Raw genomic sequence first — 20,446 nt, 5'->3', positions numbered from 1 at the left:
GAGGCGGTAGTAACCAGTGAACAGAGCTAGATTGATCAAAACAAGGTTTCTTTGCAGGTCACAGAGCGCCCAACTAACACAATAAGGAGATAGGGGACCTCCTAGGCATAGGGCCACAGAGAAGACAGTGAGGTGTTTGGGGTGAATAAATGGTAATGGTCACGCAAGTCTGAAATCTTGATAAGCAAGTGTTCCAAAAGTCAAGGCAGTGGGAGGGCACAAGCTAGAGCAGCTTTATTTTCAAACGGAGTAGGAGTGGGTCAGCATACTAATAACTTTAAATAGCATTATCAGGTGACCACAGAGCCAAATCCAGCAACCACAGAAGGGGGCCGAGAATGTGACAGTCCCAGGGGTGACACAGGGTCTGTTAATCAAGTTTCAGGTATCTGCAGGGGTGAAGCGGCAAGACTGGGATCCCTCCCCAGGGGTGGGAGAGCATTTACTTCACTCACCTGTGTGCAGATCAGGGCCATCACAGGAGCAGAGCAGAGGTCCCCAGGCAAGCAGACAGTTGCGTCGGTGGGCCTGGCCACTGAGCACCATGGCTGCGTAGAGCAGGAGGCACCTGCTACTGTGCCACCAACTCCAACTAGCAGGCGCCCGTCATGGTAGTAGGCCAGCGCGGGCAGTCTAGGAGTGCCCACAGCACCAGACACCACAGGGGCTCCACAGGCCACACAGCACCTTCAGCGAAGAACGACCGCAACTGGCCTCAGATCCGGAAGTCAGTCGCAATAGCCCATGGCAATCATAGGCACGATGCAGGCGGGAATGCTCGTCCCCCACCCATGTGTCTGCCAAAACTTCACCAGATACCAGATGCGGCATACAACACCAGTGAGATCTGGTGATCTCGGTCTCAGTCTCACCCGTGGCCACTGTTACCACAAGGCCTCCAAGGCAATGCCAGGCCACGCAGACTGCCTAGATCAGGAATGGCGACTGTTGAATGCAGGTCAAACCAAGGGATAGCGCCCTTGGTTGTTCAGGCTTTCAGGAGCAGCAGCAGGGCATCATCTCTGGGCAAAAGGCAATGATGGCAGAGAATCAGTAAGGCTAGAGGCCTCTACCATTTGAGCCTCCCAAGATTGCAGCCATCTTGGCGACTGTCATGGCCATGCCCCCTTCTTGATTGTTTTGTAAATGTTTGTGATTAGTGAACCTGCATAATATGAGAATCATACCTGTTTCAAACATCTATAATTCATGTATGTGCACGGTATCCCCAGTAGACAAATCTTTTATAGTGCATAATAATATTAAGAACAAACTATTTGGCAGCATAATCACCTTCACGTGACTCCTTCATAATCAATATTTTCAGTCTAAATGAATGCACTTTGCATTTAAATCTTTACATCATTTGGATTAAATCCATTTTCATTTCATTTGGCCCCATAAATTACAGTTAGCTATGAAAGGGGCTGAGTCGGCAAGCGTAAGGTAAGTGGTTTTATTTATTTATTTAATATTACTTAACCCGTCATCTTTTGACTTCAATCACCCCACACACCATCCCGCCCTGCCGCACCATTCTTACCTGAGCGAGCCGCTACTGGAGACAGCGCCATGGGCAGCCATGTCGGAAAAGCCATATCGCAGAGTGCCAAGGATAGAGAGGTGAGTGACTCCAAAGAGAGAGATACATCTGAGAATGTCACACAGGTAGACCTGCAGGCTCACATGTGTGCTTTGGTCCTTGCAGGCAGCCTGAGCGATTATTGTAGGGCATTGGACACAGCGCCCATTTATTGAACTTTGCATTTATGGGACAAAATAGATGCTAGAGAGAGACAATGGTTGGTAAGTCTACCTTTTCTAACCCACATTATTTGGGTACCTGGGGCAAAAAATACTGGTCAGTACACTGGCTTAAATTGAGGATATGCTTGGTTTCTAAGATACTGAGACATTTTATGAAAAATGTACCCTTGATTTCACGTTACAACATACAAGAGTATGAACTGGATGGGCTGCATATAAGTAAAAGCATTGAACAGGGTATGTGTGACTTCGTTTCCTCTCGAGAGTCACTCAATGATGTGCGTCTAAGTAATGACACACTTAAACAAGTAACTGCTGGGCCGTTTCTACCCCAGTGTTTAGCTCCTTTTTGGGTATTTGGGGTATTCGTACTTAGAGCTCCATAACGTTTTTCCCACATAAGCTATCCACGCCAAATTTGAGCCCTTTTTTCCAACATACTGGGTACCCAAGGTTAGTGGATTGCCCTGCAGGAGACCGAAAAAATTGGCAAAATATAGCTGGAATTCCAGTTTGTGTGGGAAAAATAGGAAAAAAGTGGTCCTAATAAGTGTTTTTTTCTCCTAAAAATAGCATCAACAAATGGCTTGCTGTGCTAAAGGCACCATGATCCCAGCTTTCACGAACATGTAAAGTTGAATAAAAAAAAACCCGACATTTTTATCACAGTTTTGCCTTTTTTCAATGACGACGCCCAATTTTTCCACTATTTTGTGCCTTCCACCTACTTCCAGTTTGTGGGTGAAACCAGTATGAAACCCATGGGGGATGCAGGAAAGCTACAGATTTCTAAAACGTAGACAGATTTCTGAATTCAGCAAGGTGCCATATGTGTAGATCCCTCAAGGTTTTCTCAAAGAAACTAAGGGCCTTATTTATGAGGCCTTGCAACAGTTTTGCGCTTCCGTTGCGTAACTTATTGTGATGCATCGGCAGCGTGAAACATGCCTCTGGTGCGCCCTATTTACAAAATGATGCATCTAAGCAGATGCATCACTTTGTAATTCCCTGCGCTACATTATATCTGCGCCAGGTATAATGTATGCAGGGTGGGCGTTCCCACGTAAGTAAGCCTCCTAGAAGTGACGCAGTGAAATCTACGAGATTTCACTGCACTACTTCTAGGGTGCGAATGCGCCAATAACTTACAGACTGACGCAGGCCCATTCACATGGGGCTTGCCCCATCTTAAATGACACATTGCTGGAGTTGCGTCACTTTTGTGACACTCTCCAGCAATGCGTCACTTTTGCTCCTGAAGATACGTCAGAAATACTGACCTATCTGTAACTCCTTGTGACCTGATGCATCATACTGTAAATATGACGCATCCATCATGTCGCAAGCAGGGCGCACTGAGAAGTGATGCATCGCTGCTTTCAAACAGCAATGCGTCACTTCCCATAAATGAGGCCCCAAGTGTTGAAATAAGGAAAGATTGAAAATAAGTAGGAAAAAAGAGCCTTTTGTGACAATGTTTTCATCTGAACTTTTTGACCAAATGGCCAATTTCTTAAAGCTGTATATCCATTAGGTCAGCTTAACCCTTTTGGTTGTTGAGATATTTAGGGTTTGTAGGTTCTCTAAGAAACCAAGGGACTGAGAGCCAACAACTGAGTTGCACTGTACAGTTTTTCCTTGTGCACCAAATTCATATGGTGAAATATGTAGAGTGAAAAATGGGTATCAAGGAATTTTCTGTATTTCTGAAATGGGCACAACATATAACGTATAGGAGCAGTGGTTATTTGTAAATCTCTAATTTTGTGGGTAACCATACTAGCATTTATTTAGAGGGTCATTATCAAAATTCCTTCTTTCTTGCAAACTTGGAAAACACAAATGCAGTGAAATCAAATTGGTATTAATAAATGTACTACTAATCTATGCTCCCCACATGTCTTCTGATAAAAATGGTACCTCACACCTACAGAAATGTATCAATCCTGAAAATTTTTCAGAACTAGACACATGGGGGATTCCAGGATGGGTTGGCTTACATAGCTCTCACTGAGTTTTTCACACCTAGTCAGTTGAAAATCTCAAACTGTGTCTAAAAAAACGCATGTTCCCCACATTTCTATGATAGGAAGTTCTGGAGTCTGAGGGCAGCCTCAAACTTCCTTCCACCCAACGTTTACCAAAGTCTCCCGATAAAAATGGTACCACACTTGTGTGGGTAAGCTAGTGCCTGCGTCAGAAAATGGCCTAAAATACAACCTGGATACATTAAACTTTTCCACTCAAAATTGACCCAATTTTTACAAAAGTGGGTAGCTGTGGATTTTGAGTCATAGCTCAGCTGTCATCTAAGGAGACCTAGCAAACTTGCACATTTTTTAAAACTAAAAAACTAGGGGACTCTGGGGGGGGGTTGACTTGTGTGGCTCTCACTGGGTAATTTTACTAAGAAGCCCTTGCAAGCGTCAAACTTTGATTAAAAAAAAGAAATGTATCTCACATTGCTGTGACAGAATGTTCTGGAATCTGCGGGGAGCCACAAATTTCCTACTACCCAGAGTTTCTACATGTCCCTCAATAAGAACAGTATCCCGTTTCAATTGCTAGATTGATAGATAATCAATAAGGGTAACTGTGGTATTCGGGCCGTGCTGTGGCCCCACCCATGCAAACCTACAAAACAGACATTTTTGAAAACTAGACAACCAGGGGATTTCAAAGTTTTGTGCCTTGCATAGATGATGATTTCTTATCCACAATGCCCTACACATCTCAAACTTTGGCTGAAGTCATGTATTTTACTTACATTTCTGTGATGGCAACTTTTCTGAATCCACAGGTATCCGCAAATTTCCTACCATCCAGCGTTACCACTTCTGCCAATAACATCCAGAAGCACGTGTAGGGCTGAGCCTAGTTCTCGCGACAGGAATGGACCACACCAAGGTCAATGGAAGTCCCCTCAGAAGGGCTCCCATTGACCTTGGTTTGATCTGTTCCTGTTGCGGGCACTAGAGAGGCCTCTATATACCTCCCCAGTGTCAACCAATGACCGACAGATTCACTGGGAAGGTAGTGCAGGTAACGCCCATAGTTAATGTACAAACGTATTCCTGCACACACAGGTGCACACACACGGAAAACTTTAGGTCCCCTCTATAAATCTGTAATAATAGAGAAACTCTTAGATGATACTAGAACATGGACCACACAGTCAAAGCATTCTTTACTTACATCACTCTAGAAGTCCAAGAAATTTGGAACACATAAATCATGGTCTGTAGTAGAGAATATGGGTCCCTGACAGATAAATCCATGCGGCTTGATACACATAAACATTATGGAAGGAGGTTTCTGCCTCCACCTGATTGTACTTTTTCTACTTTTTGTTATTCACTAAAACTCCCAATAGAATGCCTAGAAAGGTGTATTAGATCCAGGTCTCCACATATATTTCTGAAAAGGTCAGTTGACTTTTCCTACAGAATCCTATTTCCGCTGTATTGACTCGTCCATAGTGAAGAACTTCACACAGGGGTAATAGGATCTCCTTTGTGCATGCCCCTTTTTCAGTGTCAAAAATATTTTCCCCACTGTAAAAGCCCTTCCTCAATTAGTACCCTATTGGAAATTACCCTTTTTGCAGGGTCACCCCCAAACATTTTGCCTTCCTTCTCCTATGTTTTGATGAATTTGTTTTTTGCTTGCCTTAGGGCTCTGAGCGCTTCACCACTGCTAACCGGTGCTAAAGTGCATGTGCTCACTCCTCTAACCATGGTAATATTGGCTCCTACCCAATTGGCATATTTAATTTAATTAATATGTGCCTAATAATGTGCACTACATGTTCCCAAGGCCTATAATTTCAATACTACTAGTGGGCCTTGCAGCACTGATTGTAACACCCACCTAAGTATCCCTCTAAATATAGCTCAGGCCTGTCATTGCAGAGCCTGTGTGCAGTTTTAAACTGCCATTTCAACCTTTCAAAATAAAATGTTTCTGAGTCCAAAAATTATTTTTTAAATAAATCAATAAATCATCCCTAGGGTAGGCCCTGGACAGCACAGAGGGCATAGTGGAATATATTTAAAAAGCAAGAATTGTACTTTTAAGTTTTACATGTCCTGGTAGTGAAAACTCCTAAAGCCAAATTTCACTAATGCAAGGCCTTTCTCCCCCATAGGATTACATTGGGATTACCTTTCTTCATTTTATAAGTGTAATTTCCAAATGGGAAGATATATTTGAATCAAGGTTGGTGTCTCTGGAATCCTAATTTAAAATTCGAACTTATTTTGTAATTGGATTGCCATTTGGTGCCTGAAGTCTGTCTCTGGTCGCATGACGGTGTGGTTGGCAGTGGGGCTTTGTGTGTTCCTAGACAGCCACACACAATTGGAGCTTAGGTGTGACTGAGTGGGCCATCACTGAAAGAATGGGAGGGAGGTGCTGATCCCAGCCTCACTTACAACTGATTAGGCTTTGCCATGTCCCCACACAAAGGACTGCGTACCTGCCCTGAATCCAGGGCTGGAAAGGCAGTACATCTGTACATTTCAAAGGCATGCCTCTAGAAGCATCTCCCCCCTTCAAAGGCAGGACTGTGTATTAAAGAAGGACACCACCTCCTCAGTACACTTCTGGACCTGTGGATAATCAGCTAGGAAGGAGGAATGCTATGTTGCTGGAGGATTGCCAATCTGCTAGACTCCTACTTTGCTGTGCTAATCTTTTGCTTGCTGCCCTCTTCCCTGGGTGAGAAGGACTGGACCTGCATCACTTGAACCCAGAACCCAGCGTGACTCCAAAGGTTAGTTGATAAACCGCCTAATCTAAAGCCTCAGGGACATAACAGGCATCCAGCCTCCTGTACCTGGACTATGCCATCTGTGAGTCTACCCTTCTAAATGGTGCCACATCAGTCTGGGACCCTTCAATGTGGGCCTAAGGTGCTTACCACAGAACCAATGCATCTTCTCTGCTGAGCAATGCATTTCCGAGTAGGATCAATGCATCTCTTTGGCTGAGTGGCACATCGCAGAGCACAACTGATGCATCACCACTCCTACGTGGATTGGACCCATCGCAAAAGACTCATTACCACCGCAACCTGCATTTTGGGACCTGCGCATCACCTTCGGAGACGCCACTGCACAATGCTTTCCCTGGTGCGAATACTCGCATCTCTCGTCAATGGCAGCCTCAACCACAACGCCAAAACTGCATCACAGCTTCACAGCTCATCAGAAGTGGGGCATTACCTCGACTGCACACTGCATCCCCGACACCGGGCATCATATCGCAAGCTCCATCTATGGGATCCTAGACGTCGACGCAACAGGGCCTCTCACCGTTTCCTCACTGCCTCTCTTTGCTACAAACTTTCACATTTACTATCTCCGGTTCTACTAATTGGATTTTTACCATTTTTATCTTGTTTTATTTATTAAATTCAGATCTATTATTCTAACCTGGCGTGGAATCTTTTTGTGTGGTGTTTTCACTGTTTTTCTGTTTAAAGTGTTGCATAAATACTTTACACATAAACTCCAAGTTAAGCCTGACTGCTCAGTGACCACAGGTTAATTTGGGCTTTGCTTGCTCCTTAGCCCGACTGAGATTGTGGTTGCTGCTTGAGCAGGGCTCACACCCCAGTCAACCAACAACCCAATTTCTAACATGCCCCTTCCCACCATAGAAGTGAAATTACTTTGAAAAAACATACAATATTGAAGACTGATCCTCCATAACATCATAGCCTGACAGTCTGGTCATTAAGTGCTGAATGTGATCACACAATGTTAAATGAAGAATACTTGGCAAAATTCCTTGCAAGCAGGTGACGAATTCTCGATTGGGAGAGTTGGCACCCAAGGCTATTATATAGGGAAATTGTATTTCCCTATACTTTAGCATTGGGAGACTCCTCCATCACGCGGCAGGTCTATACCTGGTAAAGTATAGGGGAAAAATAAAAAACTTGATTTAGTTAAAAAATAAATAAACCTATTTTGTTATTAAATAATTAAGTAAATTAATTTCTTATAAGTAGTAATACATGTAGACAAAACAAAACTGGCACAATACTATTAAATTGATTTTGAGATAAATCTTTAAATAATGGAATTATATTGAATTAAAAATATTTTTCGGAAGTTTAAACTAAAAAAAAATATTTTCTAAAGAAAAAGTATTTTTATTATGCATTAATAATTATTTGAATTGAAAAATAATTTTTTGAAATTGACATCATGATCTTTGTTACATTTGTTTAATATTATTTCCTATAAGGTTTTATTTGAATTTCCTACCGCCATTATTTTTTATAGAAGAGTTTTGCAGTATTAATGTTTGAACATGTGTGATGCTGTACTTACAGCTTTTTTATAGCAGCTTACACATGGATTTTTTCAGTAGCCAAAAGTAGTAAACTTACTCAAAAGTGTAAATTACTGAAAAGTGTAAGTTACATTTGTGTATTGGTGCCATAGTATCAATGTGCATTTGCAAGTTGAGACTACATACAAAAAGATTTTTTTTTACCTTCATGTTGTGGTTCTAGTACTGTGACTTGCACGTAGTGTTCCTGACTCTAGAATCATTGGTGCATTTGTGTCGATCCATTGGTGTTAGCAAAGGGCAAGCAATCCCTCTGCTCCCTTTCTTTTAACCGTAGTGCAAATTCTCCCGCAGTGCGGGAGAATTAATGAGTGGGCGGGGCTGCATCGGGCAGCGGATGTGCGCAGCACCAGTGAGGTAGTGCTCGCGACCGCCGTTGGCCGACGCGAGCACGGAATGGGTTAATGAAGGTACTTCAGTAGTAACGCAGAACAAAGCAGTTTATCTATTTAACAGCATGTAGTGTACCACTATAATCATTGTCAAACAGACTGCCTAGTAGCTAGATCTAGCACCTAGTACAGCACGTAGGAATTTACCAGACCTCTTTTCTCTTTACTTTAACCAATATTCTCAAAACTAGGAAACTGACAGGCCTCCCTTGATTGTTTCTACTGCTTTGTGCTGTAGTGAAATAAGCATGTTATCCTCGTGACTTTTCGGAAATATCATGCATGTCATTTAGATTTGAGCTTCATCAAAGAGTTCCAATTTTGTTATCTGTTCTGTACAAAACATTCCACTAAATGGACGTGTTGTTGCACTTAGGCAGCTTTACATTAAATCCAAGAGTTAAGCTGAGCATATCACTTTAACTCCAGAGTACACTTTCTATCATTACATTATGTGTGACATATTTAAAGTACTTACCTTTTTGTGGGGTGGATTCAGCTTTGAGCGAACCTCCATCCTAAGCCATTCTTTCCTTAGGGGGCATGATAAGTTGGTCACTGGTTGTCCCTGAATTTCTAGTTTGTCTTGATTATTTATTATCAATTTACATAGTGTATAGAAGAACAACGGGTGTCAGAAGACTAGATGTAGGAGTGACTTCTCAACAGCAATTAAAGCATACAAGGGCTATTCACCAATGCACATTTAGTGCTTAAAGAAGAACACATGTAGTACAACCTCACTAGTCACAAATGCATGACTCACAAATATTATATTAGAGCCCCGCCTATGCCTATCCTATTTTTTACACCTGGAGTTCTGAACCACCGGACTGCAGATCTGCTTTTTTAATGTCAATATGTGAATGTCAAGGAAAAATGACAGAAAAATGGGGACAAGCTAGAACAAGCATTTGCAATGCAATAGGTCTTCATGCGAGTTTGAGCTGAAGGCATTGTAAATAACAGTGCCTTTTTTATGTTTTGGGTTTTAAAACATAAATCAAAGACATTGCCATTTACAATACTATTAGCTTAAATTCTCGCAAATGCGCAACCTATTGCATTGCAATAAAGGGCCTTCTCAACCACTTTTAGATTGCAAATATCATAGAAAGAAACTGGCCTGCGACGTCTTCAAAGTAGTGATAAATAGTGCAGTGAAGAAGATGTGTAAGTGTTGTAAATTACACAGACACAAAGTGTGAAGTGAGAGTTACATATGATCTGAGCTATAAACACTAACAAAGTGCTCCAACACCTTTCGCTCTGTGATTACACTGTCGTGGCTCAGGAGGAAAAGCGGGAGGGGGGCTATTTCCTGCCCTCTCCGTGATTTGATTGTGCAGAGTGGCATTGCGTAATGTCGTTGCTATCTTTGGCCTAATAATAAACATTCGAGCTGTAGTAGGGCCACCTCCTGGTGCAGGGTGGGCTGTGCTTTATGGCAGGCTTGGAGGGAGGGAGGAATGGTCTCGGCTGCAGCTCTGGACTCGTACACTGCCCCTGCTATTACTAGTGGGCGAGAGGCGCTGAGGTGGTGGTATTGGTATTGGTGGTAGTGGAATTTGGTATTGGTCGTGGTGGTATTGATGGTGGGGTATTAGTGGTGGTGGAGGTATTGGTGGTGGTGGTATTGGTGGTGCCATTGGGGGTGGTGGTGGTGGTATTGGTATTGGCGTTGGTATTGGTATTGGTGGTGGTGGTGTTGGTATTATTGGGGGTATTGGCGGTGGTGGTATTGGTAGTGCTTGCATTGCTATTGGTTGTGCTGGTATTGGTGGTGGCGGTATTGGTGTTATTGGTGGCGGTATTGGTATTGGTGGTGGCATTGGTATTGGTGGTGGTGGTATTGGTGGTGGTGGTATTGGTATTGGCTGGTGGTGGCATTGATAGTGGTATTGGTGGTATTGTTGGTATTGGTGTTGGGGTATAGGTGGTGGTGGTATTGGTGGTGGTGGGGGTGGTATTGGTATTGGCAGTAATACTGGTATTGGTGGTGGTGGTATTGGTGGATGTATTGGTTTTGGTGGTGGTATTGGGGGTGGTGGTGTTGGTAGTTGTATTGGTGGTGGTGGTATTGGTATTTGTGGTGGTGTTATTGGTATTGGTGATATGGGTGGTGGCGGTATTGGTGGTAATGTTGATGGTATAGGTGGTGGTGTTGGTATTGGTGATGGTGGTTTTATTGGTGGTGGTTGTGGTATTGGTGGTTGTGATATGGGTGGTGGTGGTATTGGTGGTAATGGAGATGGTATTGGTGGTGGTGGTGGTATTGGTGGTGGTGGTATTGGTGGTGGTACAGGTGGTGGTGGTATTGGTGGTGGTGGTGGTACTGGTGATGGTATTGGTGGTGGTAGAGGTGGCGGCATTGGTGGTGGTGGCAGCATTGGTGGTGGTGGTGGCATTGGTGGGGGTGTTGGTGGTTATGTTGGTGGTGGTTGTGTTGGTGGTAGTGGTGGTGGTTGTAGTGGTATTGGTGGTGGTCTGGTATTGGTGGTGGTGGTATTGGTGGTGGTGATATTGGTGGTGGCATTGGTGGTGGTATTGGTGGTGGTACTGATGATGGCATTGGTGGTATTGGTGGTGGTAGAGGGGGTCGCATTGGTGTTGGTGGTATTGGTGGTGGTGGTATTGGTGGTGGCAGTACTGGTGGTGGCGGTATTGTTGGTGGTGTTAATAAAACAGGCTTTTGAAAACAACCCTTCAAGTCGCTTTAGTACAGATGACATGTAATACAGATGTGCTGTTGTCAGCTTCAGCCCATTAGCACAGGATTATGTGCTACCTGGAATTCACATGACAATTCCCTAATCATTTCTAAATCCATTTTACTTGGAGGAGGGTTTGAAACAGACACAAGATAATGCCGGGTTAAAGTGATTGGAAGCAGGTGCCCGTGTTACAGGGGCGGCTGTGCAGCTTAAAAAAACACAAGCGGTTACAGCTGAAGTAGCACATGTCCAGTCTGCAGTAAGAGAAACTCAATAAAGTAAATAGTGCTTACAGATTAAATACAGGAGCATTTGAGGCACACCAGAAATATAATTGAGCTGCCAAAGACAGAACACACAAAAATATTTTGCTGATAAAATTGAAATTTCTGCTGGAGGTTAATGTACATGCAGCGCACTCTTTTTTTTAAATCAAACGTACTTGACAAGAATGATAACTTTCTCCCATAATGTAGGAACTGTCCATCGAATGTCGAGACAGGTAGTAACAATCCGAGCAAAGTGCTCTGCAAGAAAAAGCATCACTAGTTGTTAGTTTAAGCATACTACGACAACCCAACACACTCCCATCGTATCTCATAGAGTGGAGTTTATTTATTTATGTATGTTTAAATAAAAACTAATACGCCCATTTATTAATTAAATAAAAATGATTATATCTCTGTTGATGTTTTTCTCTATATTTGCAATAGAAATGACATTGACGATCCTGTTGTAAAACAGATTTCAGCAAAACAATGAAGCCGATCAACAACAAAAATGTTGTCAACTTCTGAGGACAGGCTGTGCTGTGTGAAGGGGGCAGCTCCTATTTCAGAGAGGTGTTTGTTTCCACGCCTCAGATTCCTGCCTAAAGGTCTGTGTCAAGATTTGTTCTGCCATTTGGGAAGCTGTTCCCAAAGACAATGCTCTGTCATCTCCGCACACCCTTCCTACCCTGGAAATGATGCAGAGCCCAACAAATGACACCATGTCGCCGTGTTGCAGCTTCCCCGGCACTCTGAGGAGCGTAGAGAAGGAGCACTTTGCTCGGAGCCTCCTGACTTCATGTTCCTTACCTTTCTATGCTAAAGACCTTTAACAAATACATATTTGCAATGCCATAGGTTTTGCATTTAAATGTGAGACCTATGGCATTGCAAACAAACGGCCACCATTGTCCCTTCTTCGAAAGTGAAATCGGGCATGGCGCACTGAATGTAAGCGAAGCACATCATCGTGCCTAATGTAGGAGAAGCTCAATAAAGAAAAAAGAGTACACATACCGTGTAACAACCAAGTAAAAGGGCCAGTAGCCATGGGAGGATGCAAATAACAACATGGCTGTACTAAGGAGAGACTTACAAGCCTATTAAGGAATCACACACCAGCATTTGCGAAGGACAAAGACTCAAGCAAATGAAAAATATGGGCGGGGCTTCTCCTCCCTACTCTACCAACAACAGAGCGCAAGAGCAGCACTTGCGTGCTGGCTCAGGCTCAACCTAAAAAGGGAGGGCAAAAGAAAAAAATTTGTTGGGGTAAAAAGGACATGCAAATACTGAAACACATCCACAGAGACATCAGTTGCCATTCACCAAACTTACACTAAAATATACTCCAGTAGTACTACACAACAAACAGGCTTCAGTCACTTTCGCTACAACACACAGGCTGGTAACTTCTTCCCTCAAACAACAAAATCAATGATGAGATAGTATCTGAATTGGGGCACTGAGCTTTGATTCATGTTGAACTTTTAGGACTCTAAGGTAGATTTTCCAAATTACTTTGCGACAGTTGGACTTTTTTAAAACTATGTTTTGGGGTATTTTTCTTGCTGTCCTTCATTTTTATTCATTGGACACTTTGCCTGGTTTTCCTGATAGAATTTTCTCTGTTGCCCACCCCCTCCAAGTTGTCTCTTTCTCCCTAATCTTAGTTTTTATCTCTACCATCCCCAAAGACAGTTTACATTTTCATAGTATCCCCAAAACATATGCCCTTTTTTCCTACAGCAATATGTTATAAAAATCTATATTTTTAAGTCTTGTTTGGACTTTGTGTGGCTTTGCTAACACTGTGTGGACATGCCTCTACATGGATGTGGGTAATGACATAACGGTGAATGCCACATCAACTCTGCAACCCACTTCATGACTCTACTCGCATGCACCCAGCTTTAGTCTCTGGCACACATGAGATGGCACCCAAGTGGAAGCTAGGTGCACTTGGTGTTTATTCAACATTGTAAAATCTCTGTTTTTCCATACATATTATGTGGTGTTGGTTGTGAACACAAAAGTAGTGCTATATTGTGTGAGGATGATTCAGTGACTGGAAAATGACTTGTTCATGGGACTGGTGGCTGCTGTCCTCACCCACGGGGGTTTGTCTATCTTGCCAATTGCACCTGGTACACAATGTTTTGCACTTGAAGCAGGAGAGCTGGTGGGGGAAGCGGGGTGCGGCTGATAGTAGTGCAGGTGTTGTCTGAACCCCAATTGCCTGAGTCACTCGATTTGGCCATCAGTTTGCCTGCATGTGAGAGGTACAGAATGAGGTGCATGTCCATGTCATGGAAATAGCTTGCAGCACAAAAACATAATAAGAGTTGGAATGCATTCAGGGATTATGAACACACTTAATGCATAAGGACTTGTATGCATGAGTAGGAAAGTACTGCATATGACTAGCAAATGTATTCATCTTTAAGAAGAGAGGAAATAAATTGAGCAGCCAGCTGTCCCGGCCACCAACATTACAGTGGCAAATCAATTGTTAACATTGCAATGGCAACAACTGGGGCCACTGACCAATACATAATATTTATTTATTTATTCATTTGTAGAGCGCATTGTTACACCACCGGTGTGTCCCCGTGCTTAGGGAGGACTCTGAGAGGTGCGGCTTCTAAATGCAGGACCAGCCGGGTCATATGGCTGTTAACCCAAACTTATCCTTGTAGCGGTTACACAAACAGCCATGTCTTTAGTTGCCTAAGAAATCTGCTTTCACATGTCTCTATTCTTAGGTCCATCGGTAGGTTATTCCACATTTTTGGTGCCTGGTACCTGAATGAGCCTTCCCCCATTCTTGCTTTGAAAATTCTCGGTACAGTCACCAGAGCCTTTTCCAACGATCTTAAGCTACGCCCTGGTATGTATTTGGAGACTGCAGATATCTTGGACATTTTTTTAGTAGGATGCGGCGGCAGTGGCACATTGCCTTAAACACTACTCTGTTTCCCACTGGCAACCAATGGAGAGCTGTCATGGTTTCTTCTTTTTAGATCTTCTCGGAAGGCCGAGTACCAGATGAGCTGCCACATTCTGTACCCTCTACAATTTAGACAGACCCTTCTTTGTTGTTCCAAGATATAGTACATTCCCATAGTCTAATTGGGAGGTTATTACTGAATGTACAATGGTTTTCCTGGAATTAGATGGTAGGAGATCCAGGACTTTCCACAGAATTTTCATGGCCCCATAACATTTTCCCGCTACCTTCCGGATTTGGTTCTCAAATGTCAACTCTGAGTCGAACCAGACTCCAAAGTTTTTCACTTCTGCTTTTGAGGAGGGTATTTGGCCTAGTGAGCCAGGCCACCACACGGTAGACCATATGGATGGCATCCTTTGAACAATCAGTAACTCTGTTTTATTGCCGTTTAATTTGAGGCAGTGATTCGACATCCAATCTGCTACCTCTTTGAAACATTCAGAGAAACGATTTGCTGCCTGGTCCTTGTTCTGTGATAGCGACACAATAAGCTGCGGGTCGTCTGCATAAGAGACAATCAACACCTTATGTTTCTCCACTCTCTCTGCCTGTGGTTCCACATAAATGTTGAATAGATTAAGGCTCAAAATTGAGCCCTGTGGAACTCCCTGGGACAGGGGAATACTTTCAGATTAATAGGTTTGTTGTGCAACTTGAAAGCTCCATGAAGAAAGGAACGATATCAACCAGCTCAGAGCACTATGCCTGATGCCGTATGCCTCTAACCTGTGGAGGAGCAGTTTGTGGGAGACGGTATCAACTGCCGCACTGAGATGCAGCAGGATCAGTGCTGCTGTTTGTCTATCGTCTACATGTTTTCTCAGAGTTTCAGAGGCCATAAGTAGCTCTGAATCTGTGGAGTGGGCCCTTCTAAAGCCTGATTGGGAGAGGTGCAATAAGTCATTCCTATTTATATGGTCTACCAGCGGTTTGTTTGTTACCTTCTCTGCAATCTTAGCCACAAAAGGCAACAGTGAGCTAGGGCGAAGATTTTCTAATATTGTTTGATCTAATGATGGTTTCTTTTTAAGTGGCTTGACGATGTCCTGTTTCCATTTTGTTGGGACACGCAGACTTGGAAGGAGCGTAAGATGAGCCCTGATATACATGGCATAATTCCAATAGCTCCCTCCATTATTATTTTCGGTCAAGCAGGATCCAAAGGGGAGCCTGATTTGATCCCTTTTGCTATAGCTGTAAGTTCATTTGTTTCCAGGATCTTGAATCCATCCAGCGTCCCCCCTACAAAATTTGTCTGGCTTTCGCAGGTCAGGCCTATTCTTTGTCGCGCTTCTACCAGGAACGTGTCGTATATCTTAGTCACTTTATTCACGAATAATTCTGCTACCATGTTACAGCTCTCAATAGAGGCGGTTGTCATCTCTAGTTTTGTGTGTGCTGAGGGACTTAAGTATGGTGAACATTTCTTTGGAGGAGTTGCTAGCCCTTTCAATTATTTCCGTGTAAAAAGTTCTTCTAGATTTCTTGATTAGTGCAAGGTATTGTTTTAGTTCCTTTTTATAGTTTTCTTTGGCCCTACTACAAAACTCCTTCCTCCATACTCGCTCAAGCATTTTACATTTTTTCTTGGCCATCTTTAGTTCATCATTGAACCAAGGTGCCTTTTCCTTACAAGGGGGTGTGGTTTGTATCCCAACACAGACTGTCACAAACTCGTTATGCATTGCTTGACCGCTTTACAAAACGAACTGCAAGTTTAAAATGCACACAAATTTTCGGTCAGACAGATAATCTCCAAATGGCGGCCGTGCCTGGTCAAGCACCACCTTCAGGATTACAATGTCTGATTCCACCAGCATTTTCATATTGGCTTTTCTGACATGGAAAGACTGTCAGAAAGTGACTTTGGTGGCCCTCAGCAGGGCCCCTGTCCCCGTGCAGCCCCCACTATGAGGCCTGGGGGGGCACCTGCAGCGCCCTCAAACATTTATGACCTATGTGGCAGGCACCGTATTATGCCTGCTACACAGGGCCTGGATGTTTTAAAAGTGTATGTTGTCTATTGAGGCTTGTGCTGCAGCTCGCAGCACCAGGCGCAATACAAAACATACACTTTCCAACCGCCATTAATTTCATAATATGGAATCCTGGCCCTCCGGTTCCTTGTCTGGCAGTGCCGTTTCCTCTATGAGGTCGGTCGATGGGCCCCAGAGTCTTAAAACTGTTATTTATTGTGTTTTATTTAGACATTAACAAAATAATTTTGTTTTTACAGGTTCACATCTATGTGGATGCTGTCATTAACCACATGTGTGGTGCAGCCGGAGGAACTGGTTCCCACAGTACCTGTGGCAGCTACTTTAATACTGGAAAAAGGGACTTTCCAGGAGTCCCATACTCTGGATTGGATTTTAATGATGGTAAATGTAGAACACACGATGGAGAAATCCACAACTATAACGATGCCTACGAGTTAAGTATTTCATGAGAAATGTTTAATTTGAATGTGTGCATAGTTGTATTCACTTTCGCTGTTGTATGAAACATATATATCAATCAAATTATTGAGTTTTTAGCTTAACCATATTATTTTTTACTTTTCATGTGCCAACATATTTGTTACACAGAATTAAGCTCGATATACAGTCATTGTGCAGGGCTGACCATAACATCACATATATTTGTTCTAGAATCCAACTTCGTATTTTGTACAATAATTTCATGTAATGGTTTTTAGCTACTTAGTATGTCACATTAGACATAAGGTTGTTCCAGTATTATTTAGATAATCAATTTTATTTCAATTTTGTGTAAATAGTTACAATATAAAGAAAAAAAGATCGAAATGAGTCACTAAGAAGTGTCAGCAGCATGAGCTAATAAAAGATAACACATGAACATATGTTCTATAATCAGTAATGAAGGCCGGATTAGGGACTGGAAACGGAGATTTTAGGACATATTTCTTTATCAATATGCGCTCATTTCAAAGTTTTGGGACAGATTTGAAATATGAACTAGAGTAATTTTAACTATCCAAGGTCAAGGGTTTTAGAAGATTACTGAGTTATTCTTTTCTATAAAGCACAAATAAAGTTTACCTGATCAAACATAAATGCATCATTGATAGACTTCTTAGCATTCAGTTGTCTCTTTGAATAAACGTAAGGAAATTAACGTATGTTAATGAGATGTAACAGTAAGTTGACTACATTTTTCAGCCAGTTTTAGATCAATCACAGAATGTTTATACTTTTACAGGTTCGAGATTGCCGTCTTGTAAGTCTTCTTGATCTTGCACTTGAGAAAGAGTATGTTCGGGGCAAAATTGCAGATTTCTTGAACCATCTGATCAGTATTGGCGTTGCAGGCTTCAGGCTCGATGCTGCCAAACATATGTGGCCTGGTGATATCAAGGCAATTTTAAACAAGCTCCAGAATCTTAATACTAAATGGTTTCCCAGTGGTACAAAGCCTTTCATCTTCCAAGAGGTAATCTATTCTATTTCATAAATTATGTAAACAATTCTAAATATTGCAACTAGAGGTTGATATTGATCAATAGGTGAATATCAGTTTGTTTTCTGACTGTTCCCATTATATCACGGTAGCATTATAATGCGAACATTTTAATGTTGAACGCTCCATTGAAAACATTGGAGTACTCCGGACTTCTTACGGCCCGTAGAAACCCGGAGCAACAATATTCCAATGTTTAACAAAGGCCAAGAGGAGCCTGAGGGGATTTCAACCCCCTTGGGCTTTGTGAGGCATTGTTTTACAACTTGGAACATTCTGCTCTCTAGGGACGGAATTTGTAATAGCCTCAGAGCCCTCTGTAGCGGGCTCTACTGGCCATTAAAGGCCTGCTCCTTTGTGAAAGGCTGAAATGGCCAGTAAAACCCATTTTCGGTGAGCTCTTAGGCTATATTATAGCCCGCTGCTGAGGGCTATAGCGGTTGTTAAAAGCCCTGAATCCAAGTTATCGCTGCAGGCGAGGGCTTATAATGGGGGATGGGGCCTTTAACAACAGGTATAGCTCGTAGCAGAAGGGCTATTGGTTATTAGAACATCCCACCCACTAAGGGTAGAATGTTCTAAATGAAAAAGGAGGAATCAGAAATACAAACATTGGAATGTTGGAGCAGAAGGCTTATACCAGCCATTAGGAGCCTGAAGCTGCTCCATTATCTTCAATGGAGCTCTCAACATTTACATTTTTCAATATAACTTATTACATTTTAGATGTCATAAACATGAAAGTGATTCTCAGTCTTCTTTAAAATGATAAAATATATTTTGAAATCAAATTGCATACATAGGGAACTAAAAGGGAGAGTGAGTCACAATAGGAGAATAACAGTGCATACAAACATAATAATGTAGTACCAAAAAGAAGCCAAATACCATATACTTCAAAAATTATCGTTCTAAACCCATTTGTGTAGTGCTTTACATCTGTTTTTGTATATTTATTTGATTGATTTTCAAACAATAACGTCATCCATACATTTGATAACAACCAACAAGCCCTCCTCTGTCGACTCCCCTTTTGATGGGGCACTCCGTTGTCTAGTGCACCACGTATTGATTATATACTAGTTGTTCATAGTGTTCCTTTCAGGCCTAAGTTCAATGTCAGAAGTACAGTGCACTACACTGTAAAGCCATGCTTAGATGGTATGATCTATTTCCAGTGTGGCTAAAAGGTGTTCTTATCCTGTCTTGGGACATGGTGCTTAAAGTGTGGAGACAGAAAAGAGTGAGGAATAGATTGTGTGCTATTTACATTAGTTGTCTGCTATGAATTAATCTAGGTCTCATTTGTTTTGTGTGACTTCTGGATCATCAAAACTTGGAAGTAGTGTTATGTATAATCTTATCAGACACTACAGAGAAAGAGTTGAGAGAGTCGCCATGATTGTGTGCATTAGAGACCTTCACTGAAACGAGCTTTTGTTGCGCTTATTAAATTCAAAGTGCTTCACAGTGTCTAATCTTGAAGCTGACGCAGGGGGAATGCACCCATTACTTACTGATAATGGCAATACTTATAGTCCTAATCCCTCTCCTTCTTTCTCAACCAATAAGGCTCCATGCCTCCAAAAGACCCCCCTTTAACCTATAAAACATCTCACCCCAACACCTTCTGTACATAAACAAGCCGATCCAGAACTCAGTTGGACCACACCGGGCGGGCGTGAGGGATCCTGAAGGAAGGCGAGGGAGTAGGACTAGTAATGTCAGTAAGTAGTGAATGCATTACCTCCAGTCCCTCCCTCGCCTTCCTTTTTAACCAATGAGGAAATAGCAAGCAAAAAAAAAAAGACAGACAACCGGGTGAAGAAGAACACACTTAAATACAGTGCACAGATCACAACTAAACTTCCCTATTTCCGCATAGTGGATAAAACACTGTGGGGCTCATTAGGATGTTGGCGGAATCACTTTCCCCCTAACACTAACTTTGTTATGGGGTCGACCAACACCTGGTCGTCAGTCCCAACCGGCCTATTAGGATGCGGCTGATCACTGTTTGGTCGCAATCCTAATTTCACTACGGGATCATGTATTACGGACATAAACTGACTGTAACGCATGCTCCCATGAAATGAGAGGTTGCAGTTCATCCCTGCACACAAGATGCAGGGATCAACAGGGGGCACCCCTCCAACCAGAGGCCGTGCCCCAAAGTGGGCCATGCTGGGGGCCCTCTAACACGCTTTCCGACATGGTTTCCATGTCAACCAGACTAGCATGGAAACATGTCGAAAACCATGCATTGTAATCTCAAGGGCAGAAAGAGTCGCCCGTGAGATTACATGCTGAATTCCGACTGGTGGACAGTCTCTCTGAGCCCGTAGGAAGCCAGCTTGAATGACCAGTCAGATTCCTTTCTTACCGTCTCCATCAAAATGAGGTGGTCGGAAAGGATTCCGGCTTGTCCAGAGCCTTTACGGGCCGTAT

At 42.7% G+C, this 20,446-nt stretch overlaps 1 protein-coding gene across 1 annotated transcript in view; it reads left to right on the top strand.

The window, feature by feature from the left end:
- LOC144797738 (pancreatic alpha-amylase-like) overlaps positions 1-20,446 on the top strand; it is a 51,801-nt gene that overhangs the window by 16,365 nt on the left and 14,990 nt on the right. Inside the window, exons 3-4 of the mRNA XM_078668484.1 lie at positions 16,755-16,952; positions 17,741-17,971. Of these exons, the coding sequence (XP_078524610.1) occupies positions 16,755-16,952; positions 17,741-17,971 (429 nt within the window). The remainder of the gene's footprint in view (positions 1-16,754; positions 16,953-17,740; positions 17,972-20,446) is intronic.

Source organism: Lissotriton helveticus, chromosome 1_2, assembly GCF_964261635.1.
Source record: "Lissotriton helveticus chromosome 1_2, aLisHel1.1, whole genome shotgun sequence".
Classification (NCBI taxonomy): domain Eukaryota; kingdom Metazoa; phylum Chordata; class Amphibia; order Caudata; family Salamandridae; genus Lissotriton; species Lissotriton helveticus.
Note: the sequence above shows the minus strand (reverse complement) of the source record. Positions and strands in the feature narration are given on the sequence as shown.